A 27,487-nucleotide genomic window follows, 5' to 3' on the forward strand; every position below is an offset into this window, starting at 1 on the left:
GCACCTCAAATTTTATGCTAGTGATGAGAAAGAAACATTCTTTTATAGTCACTGTCCTGGGCATCAGAAGAGGAGGTCTCAAATCTAACAGGACTACAGGCAATATGGCTGGTCATCAAAAAAACCCCTTAATCAGTCAGATCCATGGCTTCCAACCTGTAAAATTTGGCATATTTTTTCTTTCATGTCTTGTCCTACCTTTTCAGATTGTGTGATTTGGCATGGACCTGCCTCTTCCTACTGACATGCTGGGTAATTAGTTCAATGGGGGACTGATTAAATTTCCTCTGTGAAACAGTACTACACCATAAACAGTAACAAAAACTACACTTTAACTTAAATAAAAGCTTATTTTTTCACAAAATAGAAGGGGTTTTAATCTATTGCAGTGCAAACCATTTGTGTCAATCAATTTTATTTGTCTTCATGCAGTTAAAAAACTCTATTTTTCTTTACTATTTAATTTTTTCCCCATTTGTAACTGCTCGGTTTTCAGAGATACAGCTCAAGATTATCAAGGGATCTTGAGAATAATTAAAAGGAAAGGAAGACTTTTTATTATAAAAAAGGGGTTAACCTTAATCTGGTACTGAGCTCTAAGACTTCAGATATGAACAATGAACACTGGCTTTTCTTAAAGTCAATTTTAGATCACTTGAAAAGGCACAAGAATCTTGTGGTGGAAATTGTCTACCATTTATGAGGAAAAAAAAATATTTTCCCATCAGGTTTTTTTTAATTTAAAATTATCTCCCCATCTCAAATAGGATAAAAAGTGAAATCCACATATAGGAAAGATACAGGAAGATAGAGAATGGCTTTTCTGTGAGGAACTCACCCAAAGTTTTTAGTACAAAACCAAGAATCTTACTACACAAATGAGATGACTGAGGGGAATCTGAAAGAATTTGAAATAAAGTCTGAGCAGCATGGAGAAGGCAACTGGTTTCCTCCATGATAAGACTTCAGACTGCAAATGAGCAGAAAAACATAGAACGAGAGGCTTCTTCAAACACTACATATTTAAACTGAATTCCTTGCTAAAGGAAGTTGCAGATGTAAAAAGATCAAGAACAAACAATTCCACAGTGTGAAAACTGGAAGTGATCCAAGAAAGACAAAGAGGCAGGAAGCCCCAAACTCTCAGTTAAGAGAGACCTAGGTAACCATTGCTGGGAATTGAGATAAAGACGTTTGCTGTGCTTTTCAATTCTCATTCCTCAGAAGTGTATTGGTCACTGCTGGGGGTGTAAAACATGTCTAGAAATGAGCTGAAACTGGAACAGCCTTTCCCTGACAGCTTCCCACGTGAGCATTCCCACTCCTAAAGAAGGAATGTTTTGTTCCTGGCTCGTTTCAGTCCCTCTGAGAGCACAGCAGTGACTGTCCACAGACAGGTGTAGGATTTTCATCTGCAATGCCACCACGAGGCTCTCACAAAACACAGCAGACTGCTCACCTCTGTGCCACAGACACATAACTCGTGCCTTCACACTCAGAAAGGACCCCTGAATGCTAACATTTAAAATCAAATGCCATTATGCAAGTGCAAATACATCCCCACCATAGTTCTTTGAACTTTTGTCCATGGATTCAGGAAGGATTTCTCTGAGAAGAATAACTTGAGTTTTCTAAAGCACTGCATAAATCATCCTATTTTAATTACCTTGTTCTTCCTAATACCGCCAGTACATGACAATGTATTGGCTGTTTCTATAGAAACCAGAAGTGCAAGCAGCTCCACCAGTTTCTACAGCCTTCTTTTCATATTTATATGCTATCCAGAGACAAATTCATCAGGGTCTCCTAAATACATGCTACTTAAAATGACTGCATCTCATCTGAAAGAAATTGCAATAGGATGTTTCCAAGGAAACAAATGCAGTGCATTTGCACCTATTAATTTTTTAACTGTGTTTTAACAGCTTGGGCTTATTTCTTTATAAACTCAAGTATGGAGAACTGGCTCACCAACATAAAAAGCATCTCTTTAATTTTTTTCTTTTTAAGCATAAAGTTGTAGATGACTGTTGTAATTTTGTAGATAAATAATGTTCAGAGTGATAAACAAAGATGGGGGGAGGCAAAAAACCCTGTTGTTACTCTGCCTTGAACTCTGTTGTTAATAAAAATTTTACAGCTCATTTCAAGACTTATTGAAAAGCTTGAAATAGGAGCTTCCATTATTTTTTTCTAGTTTATTTGTTCTATATCTTATAAGATCTCAATTTTTAAAACGGGAAATTGTGTATAAATCTTCAAATTTGTTTTCCTTAAATTTGGCTTGACTTTATACTAATCTTTTTTCAAACTTTCCAATTTTGTTATTAACCCCAAATGGTTGAACCTTTCTATTTCTTTGTACTCTTTCAAATTCTAGAAATTTGTTACTATTTTCCCTGCATAATATTATATTGCTTTTTTATTGATTGTGCTAGCACAAGATCTTCTGTAACAAACATTTTCCAAAAATAAAATAACAAATTTTGTCTCCATTTAGTGTCATGCCCGAAGCACTTAATTAAATTCTTTCCAACCAATTCCCCTTCTTGAGACATCCTTTTTAGCCAGTTTTCTCATTATACAGCACCTAGGTTAATTCCTTCCTTCCCCAGCTTCTCTTACTGCTCTATCAAAGTCCAATGTCATAAAGTGACATCAAGTAAACTTCACACCATCAACTTTCCTTTAAATAATATAATTTTTTAAAATGTATTTTATTTCTATATCTGTAACTAATCTTTTCTTCAAAGTCTGTTTTGTGGCTGTCCATCATATTTTAATGGGTCTCCTCCACCTGATGCCCTTCCTCTCTTTCCCTCCTTGTTTAACATAATCAGTGGATTTGCATTTCTGGAGGTCTAAGAGCTTCAAATAATGCTTTAGGATCAGAGCCACAGCCCTGTCACCTTTCACTTATTCCCTCTCCAGATTACTGAGTGGTGCTTCATCAGGACTTGCTGTTCTGACAGCAATCTCAAATAGTTCTTGCCAAAGCTCCAACAAACCTCACTAGCTTGTGACACTGGACACGTGAATATCCACAGACAAAAGGTCAAAAAGAGACTATGTCCAACAGCTGAGTAAATTATTCCTCTATTTTTAATAGAGTCCAAAAAATGTTGTTAGTGACCTCCACTCTTAAAGTCGCTCGCATTTCTGTATGGACACAATAAAGAACCAGTTCCTGAATGCTTACAAAACATTAAGTTTCATCAAAGTAGAATATAAATAAAAGATAAAATATGCAAATCTCAAAAATAATTAAATGGATACATTTAGAAACTTTAAGTAAGTACATTCAGATGTAAGCTGTGACTGCTGTATGTCCTTTCACCAGACCTAACAGCATTTCTGCTCTACACTATGCAAACTTTGCTGACACAATAAATTGTGTAAATACATTATTTCAATGTATTTGAAATGTAAATTCACCATTTACACTCATCATATAATGAACTTCAGCTCCTTTAAAAGTATTATTAATTTTACACAGCTACAGTCAGTTTTTCTCTGACAGTACATCTGTCTAAGCTTAGAAACCCAAATTAAAAAGCAAAAGAAACATGTATAGTCATATTTATTTTAATGAACAATATAAGGTCCTTATTGCTGAGTTAAAGGATACAAGTCCCAACCTTTTGTCCTCTTTGCTATTTCAAGGAATAGTAAAATTTCAGGTAGAATAAGTGGTTGGAATATATATTGTATCCTCAATGAAAAGCTAATGTAGATCAGTCAAAATGAAGGGTGACTGTGCTGGCTTGTCCTGAACATCTCAAGAAATTCTTCCATGGCTCAGAGAAAGGAAATACTTCTAAAATACATAACTACTTTAAGGTCTGGGGGTTATTGCACATTTCTTTTTACAGAGTTTTACAGGGTTTATCTAGGTTCAGCTCCAAGGTCCAAAGATCCCATGGGGGCTGTTAAATATGATGCTCCCTCCTTGGTCAACACAGCAGATTGTTTTGGGGTTTTTTTAAACATAACAGCTTTTTTTCCAGGTTTTCTGGTCTTTTCATAAAATCTCTATAAACATTCTCCAAATTTGTCATAAATTTAATCAATCTGTTATACAGTAATATAAAATCTCCAGAATAATCTCTTTACCAGAGAGACAAAACTGGGTTTAACACAAAGAAATGCCATTGAAATAAATCTCCACAGGCTATTCAGCTGCCTCTTTTATTTCATTTTTCAGGCTTTGATTACTTGTGCCTGTAATTTCGAGATGCATGTATGCTTTACATTTCACTGAGCAGTTAACAAGCTGTCCCATTCATTCATTTGTCTGAAGTATATTGCTTAGCTTTATCTTAAAGATTTTAACTCCCTTATTGTTCTTTCACTCTTTGTCTTACTTAATACCCAATGCTGCATTTGAAACTGTTTTGCCTATTTGCTCAACAGAACAGGGATAGCAATAAGTATCTTTCAACATTCCCCTTTTTTTTTTAATAACTGCCTGTCTGATTAATGGCCAAATGCACATTTCTGTCGCGTTTTAAACCCAGTCAGCACACAACTAAGTACCACACAGACACTTGCTCACTTCCCTTGTACCATGAGTGAACTGTCAAACTGAATTGAAAAGATTCATTTATACACATTAGCAAGGTTTGCATTGTGTAAAGCAGGGATACTATTAGGTCCTCTAAATTTTTTCAATGTTTTAGTAGCTGAGAGGCTGCCTCAAACCAACTTGATACATTTTCTCTGGGACTTGCAAATCCAATTTTTGTACCACATTCAAATAATGAAAAATATTAGTAATTAATGCTCATAAATTCATGGTGCTGGTCAGGAGTACTAATTTTTTAAAATACCACCATAAGCTATTCTATGTCACTTTCCATTAGCAGAAAGCATCAATGTGGCACACTGCCAAAAAGCAGCTCATTTAAACCACAGCATGTATGTGTAATTGGACAACATTTTTGCAATTTCTCATTCTCTCTGTCTGTTATGCCTTAATGTTTTGCTCTGAAATTCCACGAAAAATCCCCTTATTTCCTGATAAAATTATCATTTTGCCTCACAGTTAATTTTAAGTTGTGCAAGAGGATAACTTGTTAAAACATAGGAGTGCATCCTAAAGTATGACCCCTGAAATTGAATTACCAGCAAATGCTGAAATTGAGTTTTCAATGTGCAATGAATAACAAGATTCAGATGCCTGATTTAGAGTGTTCCCTCTATTGACAAAATATGCTGCAAAGCCTGAAAAGGCTATCAGGAGTATGATGATAGGAACAAAAAGAATCATTAGTTCAGCCACATTCATTCCAAGATGAATGACAGGTTAGCACACTTGAAAGAACAGGCAAAAGAGGAAAATCTTGTAATTAATTAGGATGAAAGAACTTGAAATGTAGAAAGGTTGTTTGTGTCAAAATTGAAACAAAAGTGGCATGAGGCCTCAGACATCTATTTCAGTTAAGAGAAAATGGCTTTTATTAAAACAGGATTAATTTCAAAATATTGACCGGGACACTATCCAGTTTTAACGATAGCTATAACTGTGTAAGATGGAAAAGATATGTGAATAAAGATAACAATATAAACTGAAAGCAGGAATACCTGAAGAATCCACTGAAATCCCCCAAACTGTGGCAGACATGACATACTGATGACACTGATAATTCATGCCTAACCAACATTTCTTTCTATGCCTGGGAGTTTGAAATGTAACTACAATATTTTGCTGTAATGATGCACAGGTGAGACTAACCTCACCTGAGGAATGTTTGTCTGTTCCTTGTTACTGCCTCATAAAAACTGTGTGCCACACCTCTCTATTTGCCTTGTCCTGTTGCAGCTGCACTGTTCATTGGTGAAGGACATGTTTCCTCTCTTCTGCCAGTTTTCAGGAACAGTTTCAGTGAGAAGACTTTCTAAGACAGCCAAAGAGCAAACTTCAGCCCACAGGGATGCACATATTTCAGTAGGAGCCACCTTCTGTGGAGCTTCAGGCTGAGGTGCTTGGCAATATTTGGCAATCACAGCCTGGGATGGCTGTGGTGCTTTGCAGCCTCTGTGCAGGTTAAGCACCACATGCTGTTCCATGCCTGCTCCTCTTCACAAGGAACTTTCTGAATCTACGTTTATACAGGCCTGAACTACAATCAGGTGTGCCAGAAAAATCAATTGACAGTTTAGCTGTGGTTAAACTGGGACACCATGAGAATTTAAAACCTAAAAGGAACAACTTGATTTAGGAGGCAAACACATTTATTGTGTCATTGCTTGGAATACAGTACAGCTTGATACCTTGTCTGGGGCCAAAGGAAAGCACTATTAAGACTCTGATGATTCACAGGGGGTAAAAAAGGGCCAAGAACAGCATTTTTCAAGCCATTTGTCTTGGTGATACTATAACATTGTTCAAAGATAAAAGAAAAATACTGTGGATTAGCAGAGATACTGACAACAAGAGAGTTGTAGGCTCAGGAGACAACTCAGAAATAATTTATCTAGCACAGGTACTAGCATCTGTTCTCTAGCCCCTTAGCTCTACTTCAGTCAATGCCAATTTTGTATAGTCTTCAGATCTTGACAGCAAAATCACTGATATCAGAATTACTAGAAAAAGAAAATTCATTCAAGCATAAATCTTGGATTGTAAATATCCACTGTAAACAAATCTTCTATTTCTTTGAAACTGAAGTGCTTTCTCCATTATCAGTATTTGAGATTGTGTCCTACCACCTGTGAAAAATTTCTGACATATTTCTCCACAATCATACATAATATGAGCCCCATCCAGAAACGTGCACATTTTTGTATCCTGTGACTTCAGCCATTTGTTACTGTAGAACAGAATCAGTTATCATTTTCCATCTGGAAAACTGGGCAGTCTACACACACACAAGCTGGAGGCATTGCCAGTTTTGGCATGACCATGCTCATCAATCAGAGTTTATTCCAAATCTATAGAAAAGTCATGTTCACAGATTCTCAGAGATAGTCAATCAAAGATATGCACAGGCACAAAATCCATCATAAAGAAATGACATGGGGTGAAAGAATGTCTCTGGCTTTGTACACACCCAGAGACTATCACTTAACTTTGTGTATAACTACAGTATCACTTTCAGAAAAGACTATTGGACCAAGTCAGAAAATCTCTGGAAGAATGTTTTGTCACCTGCATCTGCCATCTTCTCCTGGACTACAAAGACCTCAAATTTGACAAAACTATCAACAATCTTTAAGCCTTAAAAAGATGACACCCATTTAGCTCCCAAAGCACCTTTCAAAGGCAGTTCAGCATACCATGACAAACTATGGGTTCTCTATATTAAAAATGACACTGAATTATTCAATTACAGACTGCACCTCCTCCCCACAATTAAATCCTACTGTTATGAGAATCTCAAAAAAGAAAAAATGTATTCTCTATGTCATTTCCATGCTATGAAACCACTGATCCTGCTCTTCAGGAGAAAATACTTCTATTAGTCTTTCATCTTCAGTTCTCTGACAGGGGGAACAGTTAAAATAGAAAATCTAATTTCCTTTTTTAAAATTTACATAGGTATTTTTTATTAAATGCACTTATATTTTGCAATTTAAAATTAGAATCATCTTCCTTCACAGACCTCTGCTTTGAGAATCTCTTCACATCCACATGAAGGAAAACTAGCTATCATACAAGTATGATGGATGCAATAAATCCCATCCACTTTTACAAAGGTTTTCATACTAACATTGTAACTCTGAAACTCACCGTAATTTTATTTTCAGAGTATCCTCAGATGTGGCAATTTCAATATGTATTTACTAATGTTTTCCTTTTAAGAACCTATTCAAGTGGTAGAGATCCTACACAATTAAACTCTTTCCTCAAATATCAGTGACAAATCCAACTGCAGCACAGCAACTCAACAGAGCAACTCCCACAATTATTTCAGAGCTCTCCTGTTAGAGCCCTCATACCTGGAATGCATCTCCCTGTATCTCTCACCCATTATTCTTAGGACATCACAGACAAAGTGTGGCTATGCTGTCTTACCTTCTTCAGGTCCCTTCTGCCATCCTCAAGAGTAAACAGATGGCAAACTATGATGAGTAGGATCTACCCACAGAGAAATACGAAGGAAAACAAAGAACTATTCACTTTACAGTCCCTGCTTCTCCTTGAGCTGTTTTGTGCATGAGGATGTTGCTTACCTTACACTTCCACTGGCAGAGTACAGCTCTGGTCTTACCTGAGCTCTGAATGGCAGCTGGGAGCACATTGCTCTTTGTGATAAAGTAAAAGCAGAGTCACCTGTGACCCTTCACAAATGTAAAAATTGCTCCTAGCTTCTATATAAAATGTACAGGCATACACATCCTGACCCACATGTAAGAGCTTAAAGAGCAAATTTGCTGTACTGCTTCCTTGCTTTTCACAATCCTTAAGTGAGCTGTTTGCTTTGTTTAATTCAACTAGATGTTGCTTATATTGACAGAAAGAAAAAAATAATATTTTTCTGTACAATGTTCCTCATAACACTTAAAGCACATTACAGAGGCTCATATCAACAAATAGGAACACAGTGACAAATGCAAAAGACTTCAGAATAACATTTCAATGAAAGACCAGTAAGTACATCTAGCACTTTGGTAACACACAGCACACACAACCTAGGAAACACTCTGAAAGAGAAAGACAAAAAATATTTCTTTTACCTTAGAAGTCCTTAAATCCCATGCTTTAACTTCTGGGCTGAACCCTCCACAAATGAAAACATTTGACTCTGTAGGGTGGAACTTCAGTGCACTGATCCTAAATTCTGTTTTGCTGCTAAATATCTGCTTCCCTAAAATCAAGTGACAAGCAGAGATTAAAATTCGAGCAGAAAATGAAATACGTTATTCAACTTAGTTTCAAAAATATCAAGGTTGCTTAAAGTGAACATGCTTATAGTAACACATTTCAAACATCTGGGACTAGTCTAATTTAATGAAAATAAAAGACAACTCACTAATGACTATCCACTTGAAATTGCTCCTGCTCATGGGCCTCTGCACCACTGACTGCTTCCTACTGAAGGGAGACAAGAAGTTGTTCCCACACTAAGGAGAGGAGCTCCACAGAGGCCACGGTTCAGACAACAGGCAGGAAAAAATCTACAAATCTAATGGCTGGTTTCCCTACAGAGAAACCACAATCTTTTTTTTTTTTCAGTGAGACAAAAATAACTAGAACAAAACATTGTCTGTACATAAATACCATGTCCAATCTATATTACAAGTCCTAAGTTGTTTACTTAGCTCTCTGTGAAGGTAGGAGCGAAACTTCATCTTGAAATTAGGAAATAATTTGCAAATCACCATATGAAGGCAATAGCTGTTCCCATGGATACACTGTTGCCAACTTTTAATTGTGTACACTAATCTCCACAGGATCCTGTGGTTAGTATCAATTGGATTGCCTGCACTTTGGAACACAACAGAATTCAGCTAGGTTAATTTATAGCACATTTCCACAGTTCACTGCTTCCTTTCCTCCTAACAAATTCATGATATTACTGTACATTCACTGAAATAAAATTTTTGGAACACAGCAGTATGGAACAAGATAAATATATCTGCTCACTTTCACAATAACAACTGTGATTTATATTTTATATATCCCATATAAAGAACTACATTAAATAAAGTTACTGCTGTAAGCAGCAGTGAAGGAGGTACTGCAGAAGTAGAACAAAAAATTCCTTTAAAATACTATGATAAAAGCTTCTTAAAATATTCTTTAATTTGCATTTTATGCAAGTGAGGGTTATCTTAAAACAGGCTTTTTTAAACAACTGAAAATACTTTCAGCTAAAAGCATTACTGACAGATGTAAACTCTTGCAGGTATGGGTGTACAATACTGAAAATCATTCACACAGATTTTTTTATACTTATTTCATTCTCTGAGGCAAATTTATTTGATTTCATCATCAATTCAATTTTCCTCATCTGCTGAACTCAACTTACACAGTCAATAGGCTAAGACTTGTAAAATTACTTATTTATTCGGTTTAAAAAAGAGAAAAGTTTTGCTTCATCACACATGCTCATCAAGGGAAAAGACAGGGAAAAAGATTACAGAGAGCCTAAAGGAGGGGTGAGTGTTGTTCTATGTGAATTCTGGTATTTGTAGGAGATTTTTTCCTTATTTCAAATGACTCTCCACTGATTGCCAGTGCAAGCTCTAAAGGGCCTCTCTGCCACCACTAAGTGAAACACTTCATTTTGTCCATGAGTTCCTTCCCCAAAAGGACAAAAAAGTCATAAGGGCAGCAGAGATTTTCTCCGCAAGTCATATCTGTGACCATCTCTTGCCATGGGAGCTTTCAGAACATCAACAGCTACAGGGAAATAAAAAGACTCATCTGGGAAGGAAGTATTAAAATCATCAGTTCTAGGAGCAACAAGATATTGCTCTCAGGTACATCACTGCCAGGTATCATTTGGGAGGGCTTTACCAAAGCCACATACACAGGCACCTTGCTCTCACCCACAGCACTTGAGAGGCTCCTACTCAGTTTAACAGCCCTTTGCTCCCAAAGGAGTTTGTTTCTTACTAGTTCCCAGCCTAATAAAAACCCTGGGAGTATAATCAACAAGTTTTCAATGGAACTGCAGCCAGAAATTAGCAAAAAAATGCAGCCTACCTGTACTAGTCCTGCCACACAGCTTTATAAAGGACAAATCAAGTGATCACTGTTCTCCACAAAGTGTGCTGTCCAAATGGCATTAGACATATCCATAACTGATTCAGTGGAACTCCTCATTTAAGCTTTCAGCAAACACTGGCTTTGCTGTATGTTTACCTCCACAAGACTTCTCAAAATTGCTTTTTCTATAATAAATACTTTCGTTCTCTAGCCTAAGACACGAGAAACTCAGGTAAAACACAGGCAAAAACGATGTGCATTTAGTTCAAGATGCAATTCATCTACTAACTACAAGATCTGTTACCTTTTCCACAGAAAGACTGATTTAACGTAATTTGTTATTAATTTGTTATCAATTTTTCAATCTCATTCCAAACTGTTTCCAAGTAATTTAATCATTTGCCTGATATTTTCTTCAGAAACTAAAATACTCTAATTCCCTGCTTTGTCTCCCTCTGTTTGAAAGAGAAATGGGCACTGAATTTGCCCTTTTCTTGTCTTCTAGAGGCTGCAATTTATACAGAACCTCTCAGTGACAGTCACCAACATAATTAAACCACAATAATCTTACTGTTATGAATTCTATATTACAGTGTAATAACAAATAAAAACAATGCAAATGACCTGAGCGTCTTATTTACCTCTACACTCTTTAACATCATTCTTTTTCTATTTTAAGCTGCTACCTTACAATTTGATGCAGATATTAACCATTTTTTTTACTTAAGTCAGAAACAATCACCATAAACTAATCCTAAAAGTTCAGGCTCTCCTGAGCTGAAAGACAACTCTCCCTCTCTTGTTGTATCCCCAAAGTGAAATTCCATCAAACATCTCTTTTTGGGAATTGAGTAAACAGTGTTCTGAGGAGTTTGGTGTTATTAGATGTATACATGAATTCCATTCTACTGCCATGTCACAGAAAATGAGCAAGACTGGAATGTAGACAGGCTGAACAGCAGCAGTCAGCAAACTCAAAAGGTGTTAGAGAAAAGAAACACTCTTATTGTCAGAACTAAAATTTATTCACAATTCACTCAGAAATTTAGGAAAATTATCCATCTGAGAGATGGAACAGGTCAATGCAAAAGATGACATGGGGCATATTAGCTCGTGCAATTAAGGTAATTTGAGATAATTAACTCAACTCTTGGCCTTTATCCGTACAAACTTTGCTTAGTGTGTTATACTACTATGAGGAGAATTTATTCTTTCCAGGCTGTAATCCTGCTATGATGGAACCCACCCCATAGCTTGGGAAATCCAGGTGCTATAGATCTCCCTCCATCTTTCTAGAAATCATTTGTTTCAGTTACACATCTTTTTCTCTACAATTACTCAGTTTACTAAAATGAAATATTCACCTTTGGGAGACCTTATCTTATATATTGCAAAAGAAAGCCTTTGAGGAGAAGACCCCCCTTATCCATAACAAGTATAACTCAGCAAGCTTGTATATACCTTTATTGTGTATATATTTATTGTATTTTAGTTCCTAAAGGCAGTATAACCAACTCATAGACTAGAAAATTAGGTCTTTTGAAAATATCTTTGGCTAATTGAGGGAAAATCCATACCACATATCATTCCCTTTTATAAGGGGTTGTTATTCTAAAGCAGAAATCAAATGTTTCTCTAAATCCTTTATTTTCACAATTTCAGCAACAATATCTACTATATCTTTTGCAATGTGTTTCATGTTCTTTAAAGGCTTTAATTCAATTCTCCAAGCATTAAAGGCTTGCCAGTAACTTAATAGTAACACACACAACATGGAAAAAAATCTTTAAAAATATCTTGAATATATGTTTCTGGTCCTTTATGCAGCAGCCTACTGTGAAACTGCTCAGTGACAAAATCAGATATTTTAAAGGCTATTTAACATTCTGAATTTTTCACAGAACAACAGCACAGTTCCAGTAATTTCACTATTATAAGCCGCACGTCTGGGTGTCGGCAAATGTCTTGGTTTACAATACAGAGTGTGATAAAAGGTATCTGTTCTATCACCATCTGTTGAGGGTGGGGGCAGTGATCCTTATCTCAACGGCAGATGTTCTGCTAATGGGCCATCCATTGAAACCAGGCAGGGCATTGTTCTTTATCTTTTCACAACCCATCCTTCCTCCAGCCAGTCATTTTCTGCTAATGGCCCATTGAGTCCCACTGTGGGACTGATAAAATTACTGCATCACATTGGGAGTTGCTCCAGCCAGGGGGAAGAGCCCAACATTTCTTACCAAGATAAAAACAGAGGTTTTGGGACACTAAAGGAGCCCCTTTCTCCACTGGACTCCAGAGGAAAATCAGATTTCTCCACATCACCTCTGGACCTCTGGAGGGAAACTGCACCTTGTACAGAAGCACTGCTCCAACTGAGCCACATCTGTCACTGCAGGAGGATGCAGCCACCATTGAATGGGACTGCTACCAACACCCTGCCTGACGGGGTGTCAGGTTGTACTCTGACTTTGTCAGGGTTTGGAGTTTGTTTCTTTGTAGTACTGTATTTCTATTGTAATTTCCCTAGAAAAGAACTGTTATTCCTAATTCCCATATTTTTGCCTGAAAGCCCCTTGATTTCAAAATTATAATAATTTGGAGGGAGGGGGTTTACATTTTCCATTTCAAAGAGAAGCTCCTGCCTTTCTCAACAGACACCTGTCCTCAAAACTAAAACAGCAACTTTTCGTTCTTTGTCCGTATATAAGCTGGGCCTGATTATAAGCCGCAGTTCCAGATTCGGACCAAAATTTTAGTCAAAATGGTGCGGCTTATAATCGTGAAGCTTCTGTAACTATGCTTAGGGATCCTGAGGTTCACACATCTACCTTTAGAACCCAAAAACATTTACTTCCTTACTCTAATCTGTAAAGAAAAGTGAAGCCTGAGACTTACAAGGACACAAGAGCAACATTGCTTAGCAAAATGGATTTCCTTCTGTGTTTAGAAAAAGAAAGAAGACAATATATACAAAAATATTTCATTACAGTCACAGTCCCGCTCATGCACAATAGTGAGAAAAACCATTAGATTGATTAGACATCATTTGTTCTTAACAAATCAATGCTGTCTGTTACTTCTCCATTCTTGGTGTGCTTAAAAATGGCCTTATTATTTTCTCAAGAACCAAAGTTATATTGACTACCTGTTTTTCCTAACTTTTGTCCCTGCATGTTCACAAGTTCACAGCACATGAAGATGTTTGAAATATTAAATAATTTTCTCTTTTAAATTTGAAATGTCCCCAAAATAAATACTTTTCAGCAAGGCTTTACACCAGTGAGCATAAGTAAAATGCTGTTACGTCCTAGATGGAGAGTGACCTCTAAACTATGTTCAGCATTGTTCATAAAACTGCTGAATGTTGGGGGAATCATTTGATCTCACATCTAAGGTGCCTGCTCACACTGAAAAGAAAACTAAACAAGTAAATAAAAACAATATCAATCAACTGGGGTTTTTTCTGAGGTGTCATATAAAAGCTTTCTGCATATTAAAACATACTCTCTAAATAGTACTGGGAGAGAAAAGGAGGAAGAGAGGAGGGCCACAGCTTTCCTGGGGTGATGTCTAGGTAAGAGAACTAAAACTCCTATGTGAACAAGTATGAGTAATTAAAAATAGTAATGTTATATCTATAGGCCTGTCAAATTAGAATAGAAAAAAATACATAGAAAAGAAAATTTGAACTATTCTCTTGGTAGGTACAAAGTGTTCCATTAAGAAACTCTCTCTCTCATTATAACTCTGAGGAAATTATATTTGAAAGCAAGCTCAGTCCATGAACTAAAATACAACTGCAACATTTGGCAACTTAGGAAATGTGCCAAAATTTCTTGGAACATTCCCTCTGTCATAATATTAAAGAAATGAAAAGTATCTACAATATGCAAATAGTAAAAAACCCAGCCAACGTTCTGCCTATGCTATTATACCAATTCATTTGTGACTAATGAAAAATCTACTGATTAATAAAACATGCATTCCAAAAATAAAACAGTTATAAATAAATTCTAAAAATACAATTACCCTTCCAAAGTTGGTAGAGCATCTCCATTGCATCTGGATGTAGCAGAAGTTAAATGTCAAATGTATTTGACCTAGAACTATTTTAAAAGCATTTTTTCCCTGCTCTCTGAATATAGCACTATTTTATAGTCTGTAAATAATGTGTCTGAACTACCAGTAATAGAAAATGATTGTGTGTTATTAGTGAAAAACAAAACCAGAGTCTCAGACTGCTGCACTATTATCACATTTGTGAAACCATTCAAAAGGCTTTATTTTTATAAAGAACTACTGTATATAAAATAGGACAATGAAAAAAAAATAACCAGTAACAGGCAGTAAATCTGCAGGTTTTTGGATCTACCAATATTCATGGATCTCCATAGTGCAATACTAAACCTGCCTGATGCAAACTGCAACTAATCAAAGAACCACTCATGAGACTGACTCATGAATGATCTTGAGCTCTTTAAAAATTTATGCACATTTTGGGTCTGACCCATACTGAATGTGTACAAAAGCTTTTAAGAAAACCATATTTGTGGAGAGCCTTAGCTCCACAGAGTCATAACTGTGGACAGTCTTAGCTTCACATCCTGGTGTTAAGGCACTGGATGGCCCTTGAAGATAATAAATTATGATCTACAAAAATTGAATTTAAAAAAGACTTGCACAGCAGTATCTCTTATCTCTTACCCAAGCCACGGTAAGAGAACTCCTTGTATGTCATTAACTTGAATTCTTCCCTTGTCCTGTTCTTCATCACAGTATCATGTAGGCTGGATCTCCAGGGGTCATCTCCAGGGACCTCCAGGGACCTTTCAAATCCCTACTCAAATCAGGTCCAGCTGCAGCAAGGGACTGTCCACTGAATTTCTGGGTATCTCCAGGTATTGTCTCCAAGCTTCTCTGAACAGCCTGGTTTAGTATTTGACAGCCCTTGAGTAAAGCCATCAAGTTTTTATGTTCCTATAATGTTCCTTTGCCTTGTATCCTTTCACTGTACATCTTTGAGAAGAGTCTGGTATCATTTTTTCTACATACTAGGTAAATACTTCCTAATCTGGCCTGGAATGTCACTGACTTTCTTTGCTTCAAGAAATCACTGCTGATTCATATTCAGCACCAGGACCTCCAGGTATTTTTCTGCAAAGTTTCTTTCTAACCAGTTCAGCCTCAGCCCGGTCTGTTGCACAGGATTACTCTATTCTAGATGCATGCCCTTGTTGAACTTCCTGAGATTCCTACCAAGTCATTTTTAATGCTTGCAGTATCTTAGATCTCTTCATATATATGAACTTTCATTAAATACACCTAACAACGGAAAGAAGTTTGATAGTGTAAAATTGCAGGATAAGATTTAATGGATGTGTCTTCTAGCCTTATATCAGGATTTCTCTGCCAATAACAAAAGTTCCGTTTCATGATTAATGGGATTTCAGTGTTTGCTTCTATTCTGATGTTGTTCATATCATAAAGACTGAAAAAAACCATTCCAGAAGATGCATTATGTTAGAACATGGGATATCCAAACTTGAGTCCAATCTTAGAAAGAAAATTTTCTAAATAATTTATTCTAGTGCTGTTTGTTAAAAAATTGCTGACACATTTCTTTGAGAGATATCATAACCAGCCTTCATCAGATCCAGAACAATTAGCCAGACTACAATTTCAATTTAATAGGGCAGAAACTATGTTCCCAACAGAAAATTACAAAAACCACACACAACTCAGCAGCTCATCACCATGAATGTACTAAGCTGTATTTGCAACCTTTTTAAAATTTTTTAAGTCATTCTATATAGACCACTAGGTTTCTTTTAGTGAAGGACATGTAGCAATTTTTATAACACAGATATCATATATAAAACATATACTGAAAACAAAGAAAAGAAAGATTAGATTTTAGGAAATGACTGGGAAAATGTTGAACCAGAACAACATATACAAGAGCATAGAGCCTGAAAGAGAGCATTATTATTTATAAAATCCCACTGGCATGCATTTACTACATTTAAACACATTGGTAGTTAGTTCACACTAGCAATGCAAAGTAATTAGGACTGAAGTCCAAAAAAGTATATGAAAGTCCTCTGTGAAGAAACAGTTCTAACATCTATCTGAAGTTAATCAAAGAAGAAATCATCTCAGCCCTGATGAAGAGTGAGGAGGAATGAATGATTCAGTGAACTAATGTAAATCAAAATCTTATAGATGCCTTAGTGTTTTTCAAATGGAAATTAGGCTTTTTATATCAAATTGATTTGGATTCCAGAGGCAAACTGCTTGCCCTGTCTCTCTGAACAGAATTGACTGAAATGTATGAAGAGTAACTTTACAACAGGGAAGGAACTCAGAAACTGGCTTGCATACATAGGAAATCAGACTAAAATTTTGATCACTCATGCTTTTCCAAATGAGGTGTGAAAGTCAGGTCCAATCACAACTACAGTTCAGAGGAACTACAAGGAATTCTGTGTTCTCTAAATAAGGCAGTAATGAAGATCTGATATTTCCAAGTATATAAGGATTCATTTTACACATACAATTCATTTAAATAGATAGAAACACTACATAACTCACGAGTTAGTAAGGAAAGAACCATTTATAAACCTATCTGCTTTGAAACTTAGTAAATGTATTTTGCTATTATTGCCATACCCTGGAGAAGCATAAATGAATCACTGTAATCAAGGTAAATCCAGACTCCTGTCCCATTACTGGATAGTTAAGCCAAAGAGAGGTTTGAAATTAAAGTACATTATTTAAATCATGTATCTTCAGAATTTTTCCTATGATTTTATGAGATTTTCCCAGAGTAGGGAAAAATTACTCAGACACACAAAACCTATTTGGCTCCTATAAATCCCATTATGAAGATAGCCATTCCATTTGGAATTTGTAAGCAGACAAAAGTAAATGCACTTCGATTAGTAATATTCAGTTATATGTGAGACTCGAAAGATTGCTGTAGAAGTCTAACAAATTAATGACCTGGTATATTAACCTCACATTCTACTACACCAATTATAGCAAGCTCCTTTCCTCATTAAAATAGCTGAATATTCTCAAAACATCAGTATTCTATAATATATTTTACATTCCTACACTGCAACAGCTCCCTTTCAGCCATCATTGAATTCCAATACTTCTGGTACGACTATTGTTGAGAAAAATAAATTCTCAAAGCATGAAAAAGAACCTTTCCCTCATGTGAACAATATTTTAAAATTTTGTTGGCTGCTTTCCCAGTTTATCTGAATAGGACTTCTGCTTTCCAGATATTCACATACAATGTAGTTCCAGTTTCACGCAAGAGAAAATCCTCCTAGACAAAAACCACTTGTCATTTTTGTAAGGATTTCTATTGTAGTCTTACAAAAAATATTGCACCTTTGCAGGAGTTAAACACTTAAAAATAAACTAAGTGGGAAATGTAAAATGTTGCATCTCTTCCCTTGACAAGGCCCCATTTTGGATGCAATTCATACATGCACACAGAGATGCCCTATTGTGCACAGCCCCAGTGAATGCTGCTGGATGTTGGTAACACACATTAAGGAGAGAAGGAATATAGCTGACAGAAGCACTTTAGTTTGTGAAGGAGACATGAGGAGACACAGCATTAAGTCTATTAGTTGTTAAGGTTACAACAATCAAATCCCAAATCAAATTTAAAAATGCATCAAGGCAACACAAGTTCAGTCACAAGGTTTCATACCACAATTTAAGTTTCTATACTCCTAATTAAGGTCCTATTCAGAAAAAAGAAAAAAATCACCTAATTAACTTAAAGCACAAGCTTCAATCCAAGAGAGAATGAGATACAAGCCTATGTTTAAATTAAATATATGTATAAATGTTACTGAAGTCAGCCTTAAGAGGCTGTTTAAACACTTTAATGAATGACTGTGACAGAGCATAAAAACACACTTTTCATTCCATTCATCTGTGTAGTACCTGAAAACAGAAATTACATGTAATCATGAACTGTAAGATATTTCAGTTTTCTTAAACTTCTCCAACTACTCTTAATTGCCAAAATACATTTTTAAAGTAAGGTCACATTTCAAGAATTCTAGCTTTCATCTACAGATTTGTCTGTATTTTAGAAAAAAATAATAAGGCTAGCAAGACCCCAAGTTATCTGTACACAATAAAGAAATGGCTGTAGCGCACTCTTCATGGCCTTTACCTGTTTCTACATCTGTTAGATGCAGCATGGAATCAAAGCCCCCACTGAGGATCCTTCTTCCACAGGATGACCACCGGGCAGCCCGAACAGCACAGGAGTGACAGGAGTAGGTTTTTAAACAGCAGCCTGTATCTACAGCATCCCATACCTTAAAGAGAAGGAGAAGGACACCTTTACAAAGAGTCACAGTATTTTTTAATAATAACAATTGGCTACAGCAAGTCATTTTAGTTGAGAAAGGTTTGCATTCTGAAATTGTGTCAGCTAAGCTGTAAAAAATGGTTTGGAATAAATGCATGGTCGATTAGAATTAGGGCATTTTATTAACAAGCCACAAATCAGTAATCCATTTTTATTACTTTTGTTATTTCTTGAAATGTCTACATTGCTTTCTATTCACGTTATACTTTCCCATTCATAATGTTGTCCTAATCTATGCAGGGATGCATCCAAATTTTACCTTTAAATCAATTTTCTTCTAAATTTTTGTCTCTATCATATCACGCTTTCCATCTAGTAAGAAGAATCCTGACAGATTACACTTCCACATCTGCCCATACAAGGGCTTTTATCATATTTCTTAGTTTGTGATTTTAAGTAGAATTTTACCTTAACTTCACTGAGGAAGCAGATAACATGTAACTACATGGAGATTTTTAAGGACTGGTCTAAGTCCTCTCCTTTTTCTTTTGGACAGAACTAAGTGGATGCTGAGAATTTCTGAAAACCTACTAGTTATCCAATTTTTTCAAAGCATATTACAAGTAGCATTTTCAGAACATAAATAGTTCCACTCATATTTTAAAAGCAAATTTTAAAGAGACAGGTACATTTTTCCAAGTAATACATATTAGAAAATACAACCACTTTGACTTTAGTTACCAAGTACAGTTGACAAAAATTAAAAGCATATCCTTTTCATAGTTCTCTTTTTTTCATAGTTTTAAGATCAAATTAGAAGTTTAGCAACAAGTGGCCCATATAAAAATCCGATCAGTTCTGTGACAGAAGGCTAAACATCAAAACTATTATAAATTTTCTTCTTCAGTAAAAACTAGATTATAAAATGTCCTATGGTTGCTCAATATAATACCTATTAAGCTTAGAATGTGAACAGAGAGAAAAAAGTGAGACTTTGGAAAATGTATTTTTTGTCTTCAATTATATTTTCTTCTTACTGACACAAAGGACTTGCTGACAGTATCATTGAATAATGCATACTCAGAAGACAACACTGCATTATAGAAAATTATTTTTTCAAAAGATCTTCTATCATGAAGCACAGTTCTGCAATGCAAAGCAACCAATTATCATTAATTATTTGACTAGCCAGTAAAGACTGAAACTGTGAGGGCCATAGCCTTAGTATTCTACCCTAATCACAAGTTTTAAAAATCAGGGAAATCCTAATATTAAACTGCTTTTTAAAGTAAGTGTCTCTCTGTTAATGAGTTTTAATGATTGTCTCAAGTTTCACAGTATCAAAAAAGGGTAAATTATGTCTTGGAGGGCTTTTAATACAAGGCAGCTAATGAAAATGAATCAAGATGAAAGGAAAAACAGGTGGTACATGCTTCCGATATTTCCTGTCATGTTTTAGAGATTAAGTACAAAAACTCAATTTTCACAAGAAAGGTAAAGTAAAGCAAGTCCGGCAGCACTTTTGAGTTCATGCTTCATTAAAAAAAGCTACATAATTGGACATAGCACATCCTTGAAGCTGCACATTTCCCTCCATTATGTGAGCTGGAACAAGTGATCCACTTCTGTGGATGAGACCACTGACCATGCCCAGGGGATAATTTACCAAGTAACACATTGCTTTCCACTGTTTTATTTTCCATCAGCTCTTCTTCTGCCCAGGTAATGGTGGTCTTGCAATGCTTTCCTGGAATTAGAGCTGCATGAGCAAGGCAGTTTTGACTGAGGAAATTCACTTCGTTTATTGCCAAGAAACGTAAACTTTTAATTATAGGTTTTGAGGGGAAAAGAACAAGAGTTAAACAAGCACTTAGGGGAGCACCATCCCACTTCAGTCCAGGGCTTCTCCCCCCTGCTCCTACCCAGCATCATCAGTTTTCACTGGGCATTATGGTGAAACGCTCAGCTGAGCAGTGAATGCTCAGCTGGAAGAGCCCCAGTTACGAGCACCAGTCTTGCCTCAAGTGACAGATGCTAACCATGGTATATGCACAAATGGAGAATCTTCTGCATTTCATTACAAGGGAAAATCCTTCAGATCCTATCAGAGGATCACTGCAAAGCCACCATCATGTCTGCATTTCCCTAGGGAGCCTCTTAAGTGCTTCCCATTGCTGTGTATTCCCACTGCTTAACCAGTGGTAAGGGAAAGAAATGTGGATTGTGGGAGAGTTCCACTGTACTCTGCCCAAAGCCTGAGAGGAATGTCTGCTCAGCTGCTGCTGCTTGCTCCATCAGGCAGCCACCATCAAAACAGGAGAGGTTGCAGAAGGATGAGTCCTCTGCATTTGAGTTTGCATCTCTGCCCAAGACTCAGATGTCAGATCAGCAGATTCTCCAGGGTGATGGGCACTTCAGGGTTTTAATTTCAACTGAGAGAGTCAAGTGTGTCAAGAATAACTTGTGGGGAAATAAAGGCCTTTCTAGTCTTTTTTTTCTTCAGTTCTTCCAAATTCTAGGAACTAGGGCATTAAAGCTTCCTATTTCAAGTGACTGATGTGAATCATGCCTTCTTCGGCAAAAAGGAACATGAATTACAGCCTCTTTGCCAGAAGAGGATCCCAAACATATTCTTCTTAGTGGCATCTATACATGAACTCAAAAAAAGGATTTGTTTTCTAAACCAGTCTAAGGCTGAAGATAAAGGCTACAATACCATAATCTAGGAAGTCATGGTTTTAAGAATTTCAGAGTAATTTCTTTAATAAATTGCCTTAGATCTATTTAGAAAATTTCACTTTAAATACCAAAAGCTGCTAAACTTTAACCTGGTAATAAATACTTTTACAATTAACATTTGTAGAATAAACTCTTAGATTTACATGGAATAAAGATCATATTTAGTACAGAATAAATTACTTGGGCAGAGGAAACAGTTCACTAAAAAATACAGAGGCTGATATATATAAATCTTCCTTCACAGGCATTGAAGCACATATATCAAGTATTATAAGCCTAGACATTATTATGCATCTGCCAAAGCAAGACACATTTATATGAAATTATTTTTACCAAGAGACGAACTGCTTAAGTGTTGTAGCTTGACTTCAAAACTCAGCTCTCACAGAAACTCAGTAATATTTCTAGATGAAATACTGAATTGCTATTAAACCTGAAGTTGCTCTTTTATCTTATGATGACCATTATGATTTTAATTGCTGAGCTAAAAATTTAAAATCACACATTTCATCCTGCTACTCTGAAAATACTTTTTTCCCACACACTCAAGCAATGTTATATACTATAAACAATAACCAGTCCATCCTTTCCCTTTAAAAGAATCACAAAAACAATGAAATATGCAACTAAGATTAGAAAAAACCATATATTATCGTATTACCTCTCCAAATCTACAATTATTAATTATTATAGTATTCGAAAGAAATAAACAGGCAATACTCATTTCTGGTATAAAGGGATCACGAAAACTTAAATTTTATTTTTTTCCAACTTTAATTGGAATTAATTGGCTTTAGTTTAGCAAACAGGTTCATCTTTCTCTACTATTTCTTACTCTTCTGTCCTTCACTGTTTGTAACACTGCACTTCCATTTCTTTTCCATGATTTGTTTTCATTTCCTTTCCCATTATAAAAAGCGTGGTGATTACACAGTTATCTGCTAGGATTAATATATGGGGCCAAAATGGCAGGTACAAACAGCAAAGTGACAAAAATGTACTAGTGATTTCTTTACAAAAGCAATTTTCCTTTTACTTTCTCTGAGGCACATTGTAATTCAATTGCTCTTTCACTTTCTCCTTAGTATTTGGAAATAAAGGCCTTAGAAGATGTTTGCTTTCCAGTAGAGCCTAGAAATGCTATGAAAATACTGTAACATATATTTTAGGTAACATAACCAGACCTCCTTGCCCTTGAGAATAGAAGTTCACAAAGCACATAAGCAACTACACAATATAAAAAATGAGTTTTATTATAGATATGCTTCCAGATCCTATTTTCTGCTTTCAGGAAAACAGCCTTGGAAAATAAAGCAGTTTGGGTTGAAGATAAAAACTCTCTTGGTAAGTCACAGCAGGAAGCAGGAGAGGGTAAGCACTTGATACTCTAGTAAACAGCAATCACAGAATAAAGCTCTGGGGTCTGCTGCACTATCAACCAGCTCATAAGGCACAAAAGAAAGGCTTTTATCTTACTGATCATACAAACTAGGGATTCATTCCCAGAGAAAAAGGACACAGTAACATAAGAAAAGAAACCAAAATAATATGAGAACTCATCAAGCACACCAAGACTGATAAATTAGGAATTGAGCACATCTCTTTCATTGCCATGCTGTGATTATCTATGATGCACTTGCCTCCAATTCAGATAGCAGAAAAGAAAATCCAGCAGACTGACTTTCAGAAAGAGAAAGGTGCATCTATTCATGCAGGCAGTCAGTAATTGCACAGTGAACCTGAGAACAATGATTCAATTGTGATAAATTAGAGGTTAGAAGCAAGTGAGGAATTAAGTTGTATGCATTTTGAATTTGCATGCACAGAGGAACTACAGCAGAGCCAGTCAAGAATACTAAACAAGAAATTAATTTCTGGAGTGTGTGTGACAGAATCAAAAACTTCTGGAATTGTTGGATACATGTTCATTTCAACACAACATCCATACCAAAAGAACTCTTCCCCCCTCAGTTTAGCCAATTTGTGCCAAGCTGCGTTACCAGCTTCCTCTGTCAATGGCTCCTAATGAACTACAGTAAGAAATCATTTCATACTTGTCAATTACTATAAATACAAAAGTGACATTTAAGAAACAGCCCTGTTCAAGGATGATGTGGGATAGTACTGAGTTACAGGATGCATGAAGAAATAACTATGCTTTGACTAGAATAGACTCTGTTCCATTCCACAGCACATTCAGGCTGCTTCACAGACTTCTGAAGATGAGAGCCTCTCCTTTCCCTTTCTTGGAACAGCACTGCTCCCTGATGTGTCTCAAGGAGACAGAACTGATTCATTTTTTCACTTTGTTTTTCAACTGCAGAACTGAAATCAGGTCTGAAAGATAATATGCCATATCTGGTAACATGCAGAAATTTAAGAGAATGGTGCTCCCTGAACCATACTGCCTTTCCGGTCTCGTCAATATCGAAATACTGTAATTTCTAACAAATACAGTAGAGAAGGAAGCCCCAAACTATCTACATAAAATGTCTTTCTAGTTTTCAAAGCAGTCTCTGATCTGTACTTTAAAAGGTTCTTTGAAAATCAATGGGCCAGAGGGCAGAAATAGTCTCATGGAAAAATTATAAAAAGGTATCTCCTGCTGTTACTGCTTCTTCACATTCCCCAGTTGGATGAGGTGCAGCTTTGGGGAGGGGTGCAAGAGCCAAAACCAACCATCTCTAACCAAGAGCAAAAAGGATAAGGGGCTACATAAAGAGGTACACTGAGACAACAGAATGCCAGGAAGGGAAGCAATAAATAGAAAATAATTACAATTGCAAGATGTGCCTAAGCCTCTCCATCCATTGCATGACTTGCAAAAAAGTCTGATCTTGAATGTAATACATATAAATTCCTGAAGTAACTATAGAAATACTTAGAATGTTTTATTCTTGTTTCAATTCATGTCTTCTTAAAATATTGAGCTAAATAATACTGTTGTAGTACAAAGTAAAATTGGTTGAAAGAACAAAGGAGATCACTTGAACTCTTTTGTCTAAACCTGCAGTTAAACCGTGTGAAAACTAAATTAAGCTCAAAAAAAACCTGTCAGCTAAGGTCAATTTGTGTATAACCTTCAAGTGCTAATAAACTTACTTTTAAACAGTTATGAAGGATGTAAGTAGATATTCAGATTTTTACATGGACTATGAGTGACAACATTTTAACAGCTTAACTGTTTAACCAATTGTCCCAAAAAAAGAGTTTTTTCTGCAGTATTCTGTATAGCTAGATAAAGCGAACACATTTTCAGATGCATTGAACACTTGTTTCAGGAATGTTTAAAATGTTCTAGGGAACATATTTAAAATGACATCCCTCTTCCTAATCTAGACATAGTGTATCATATAAGAAGTATGTATCAATGCTGTCATTTGAACATTTACAGATTTCCACCAGCTTTCTTCTTGCAGCAGTTGTAATTCAAAATGCAATTATCTTACTAATCTGAAGGGAAGAACCAACTTTATTGTTGCTTTAATATCTGAATAAGAGAATAAGAATTTGTATTTGGATAGCTTATTACTAGACAACCCTTACTACTGTAGAAACAAGGAGAATGGAAAGTAGAAAAATATGATAAATTAAATTAGCTGAGACAGCCAGCATAAGGTCTAAATTTGTTATTTTTTCGCTAAAAAGTTTAATTTTAAAATATCACAAGTGTATTAGTCAAATCAATGATCTCTTCTACAAAAAAGAAGAAAACAAAACAAAACAAAAACCCAAACAAACAAACAAAAGCCCCAGAAACAAAATCAAACTCAACCCAAAAATAGCCCAATATATCATACATAAGATTGTTCTAATTTTGCAGGGGACTTTATTCAGGCAGAAGCATTTTAACTTATAATACTTGTGGCATACAAATTGACACTACTACTAGAAACTGTTCAGTGGTATGAAAACTGATTTGCATGCATGTCAAAAAAGATTTAATCCTAGAAAATCCAGCAAAGGTTAAGTAGAAGCACTACATGAGCTTCATGCCAACCATGTTTATAAAACACATTTCCAATTATCTGGTGTTTTATTTTCAATAAAATCCTTCCCACAGAAACTCAGCAGCCCTGTCCCCAAGGAACATTCCATAATTTTTAGTTGTGAAGCTTCATTTGGGTGATTTTCCCATTAATAGGAAAATAAAAACCCAATCAAAAGTGCACTTTGAGCTGCCAGCATCCAATAAAATAATTTTAAGAAAGAATAATTTTAATGGAAGAAGATAAAACATTGACATTTTCATTTGGCAAAGGAGGGACAAGACAAATAAAATAAAATTCTGTAAAAAGGAAACAAAAACTCCACGCCACTCTGGCAATGGCGGCCCATCTCATTGCATACAATAAAGAAATATTCTTGGTAAAGCTTTCATAACAAGAGCTAGTACACTTCATTTAAATAGACTTAATGATTCCCTACTTCAAAAGTTAACCTATAACACAAGGAAAATCTAATCAACCGAGGAAAAATGAAGACATAAATAATTTTAAAGTATACAAACTATCTGGGGGTTTGCCAATATAAATAATTAATTTTGCCTCCACAGGAGTCTCTCAAGTCAAAACTGGCAAACAGAACTCTTCAGAAAGAAGTGAATTATTTTTTTTAAATGGTAACAGTAAGACACTGAACAATACTGATATAAATATTTCATAGACATTTCTATTAAAGAATTTGCAAATTATATATTCCCATTGTATCAAAAGTGTCCTCAGGACATACCAATCTCATCTGTGAGAATTCTTTTTTTAACCATTTGATTCAGAAATGGAAAAAGTAAAGAAAACATGGACTCTGGTGAATTCCCATTTCTTGGATGTCATTCATGTCTAGAATTACAGACAGAAAGATGAAATGGATAGTTGAGACCTTATCAGTGGTTTCAATATTCTTTCCCTGTTAATTACATGCAGTTTCTGGACAAAAAAACTCAATCCTCCAGCGTTTCACAACCCTCTCAGAGGGAAGCTGCACACACAGGTGTTGCACAGCCCCTACACACAGTTAGTGTCCAGATGAAATGCTGCTAAACACTCACGAGTAACACATGCATGGATGCAGTAACATGGACTAGCAAAATACTAGTAACATAATCAAACACTTGATTAAAGTAAATAACTGCTAGGATATTATATAATTACACAGAAGTAATCCCTGCTGCACTTATAAACTGAAACTAGAGATTAGAATGAGTTTGTTTATAAAAAATGTTAACCTAAAATTATTTTCTCTATGATAAGACCTGAAATACTGAAGAAGTATGAACAAGTTCATGAAAACACAGTTAAAAGTTTCAAAGTAACTCAGCAGCAGTTCTGAGCACTTTCATGACACAGCAACTACTTGTAAAATTTTCTTTTTATTATGGCATATTTGTAGCCAAGCATGCTGAGCTGAAATCATGACAGATTTATATTGAACTGTTTCCATTCAACACCTGGGCTTCACAAAAATAACAAAGCTGAACAGGCAGTTTCTTTCAGGTTTTTTGCACAAAGTAACATTAGAAGTGCATATATAATAACCTACTTCTTCATTACTCCAAGCTTCTGAGTCACACAAGCACATGAAATTCTCCTCTGGAATGGCATATCAATTCTATGCACATATTACTGTTATTACACAACGCAGAAAAATTTTACAAAAGTCAGTCACTACCATATGATTGCTGTGAAAGAAAATATACCTAATAAAACAATCAAAATAAATCTAATACTTCCTTTATTTGGCAGAAT

At 35.7% G+C, this 27,487-nt stretch overlaps 1 protein-coding gene across 2 annotated transcripts in view; it reads right to left on the reverse strand.

Moving 5' to 3' along the window:
• The window catches only part of WDR25 (WD repeat domain 25), a 63,509-nt gene that overhangs the window by 9,515 nt on the left and 26,507 nt on the right, over positions 1 to 27,487 (reverse strand). For both annotated transcript variants that reach the window (XM_033062524.2, XM_033062522.2), the window contains exons 3-4: positions 18,864 to 19,011; positions 8,680 to 8,810 (exon numbers count right to left, since the gene is read on the reverse strand). In XM_033062524.2, the coding sequence (XP_032918415.1) occupies positions 8,680 to 8,810; positions 18,864 to 19,011 (279 nt within the window). The remainder of the gene's footprint in view (positions 1 to 8,679; positions 8,811 to 18,863; positions 19,012 to 27,487) is intronic.

The sequence above is a fragment of the Catharus ustulatus genome, chromosome 6 (assembly GCF_009819885.2).
Source record: "Catharus ustulatus isolate bCatUst1 chromosome 6, bCatUst1.pri.v2, whole genome shotgun sequence".
Lineage (NCBI taxonomy): Eukaryota > Metazoa > Chordata > Aves > Passeriformes > Turdidae > Catharus > Catharus ustulatus.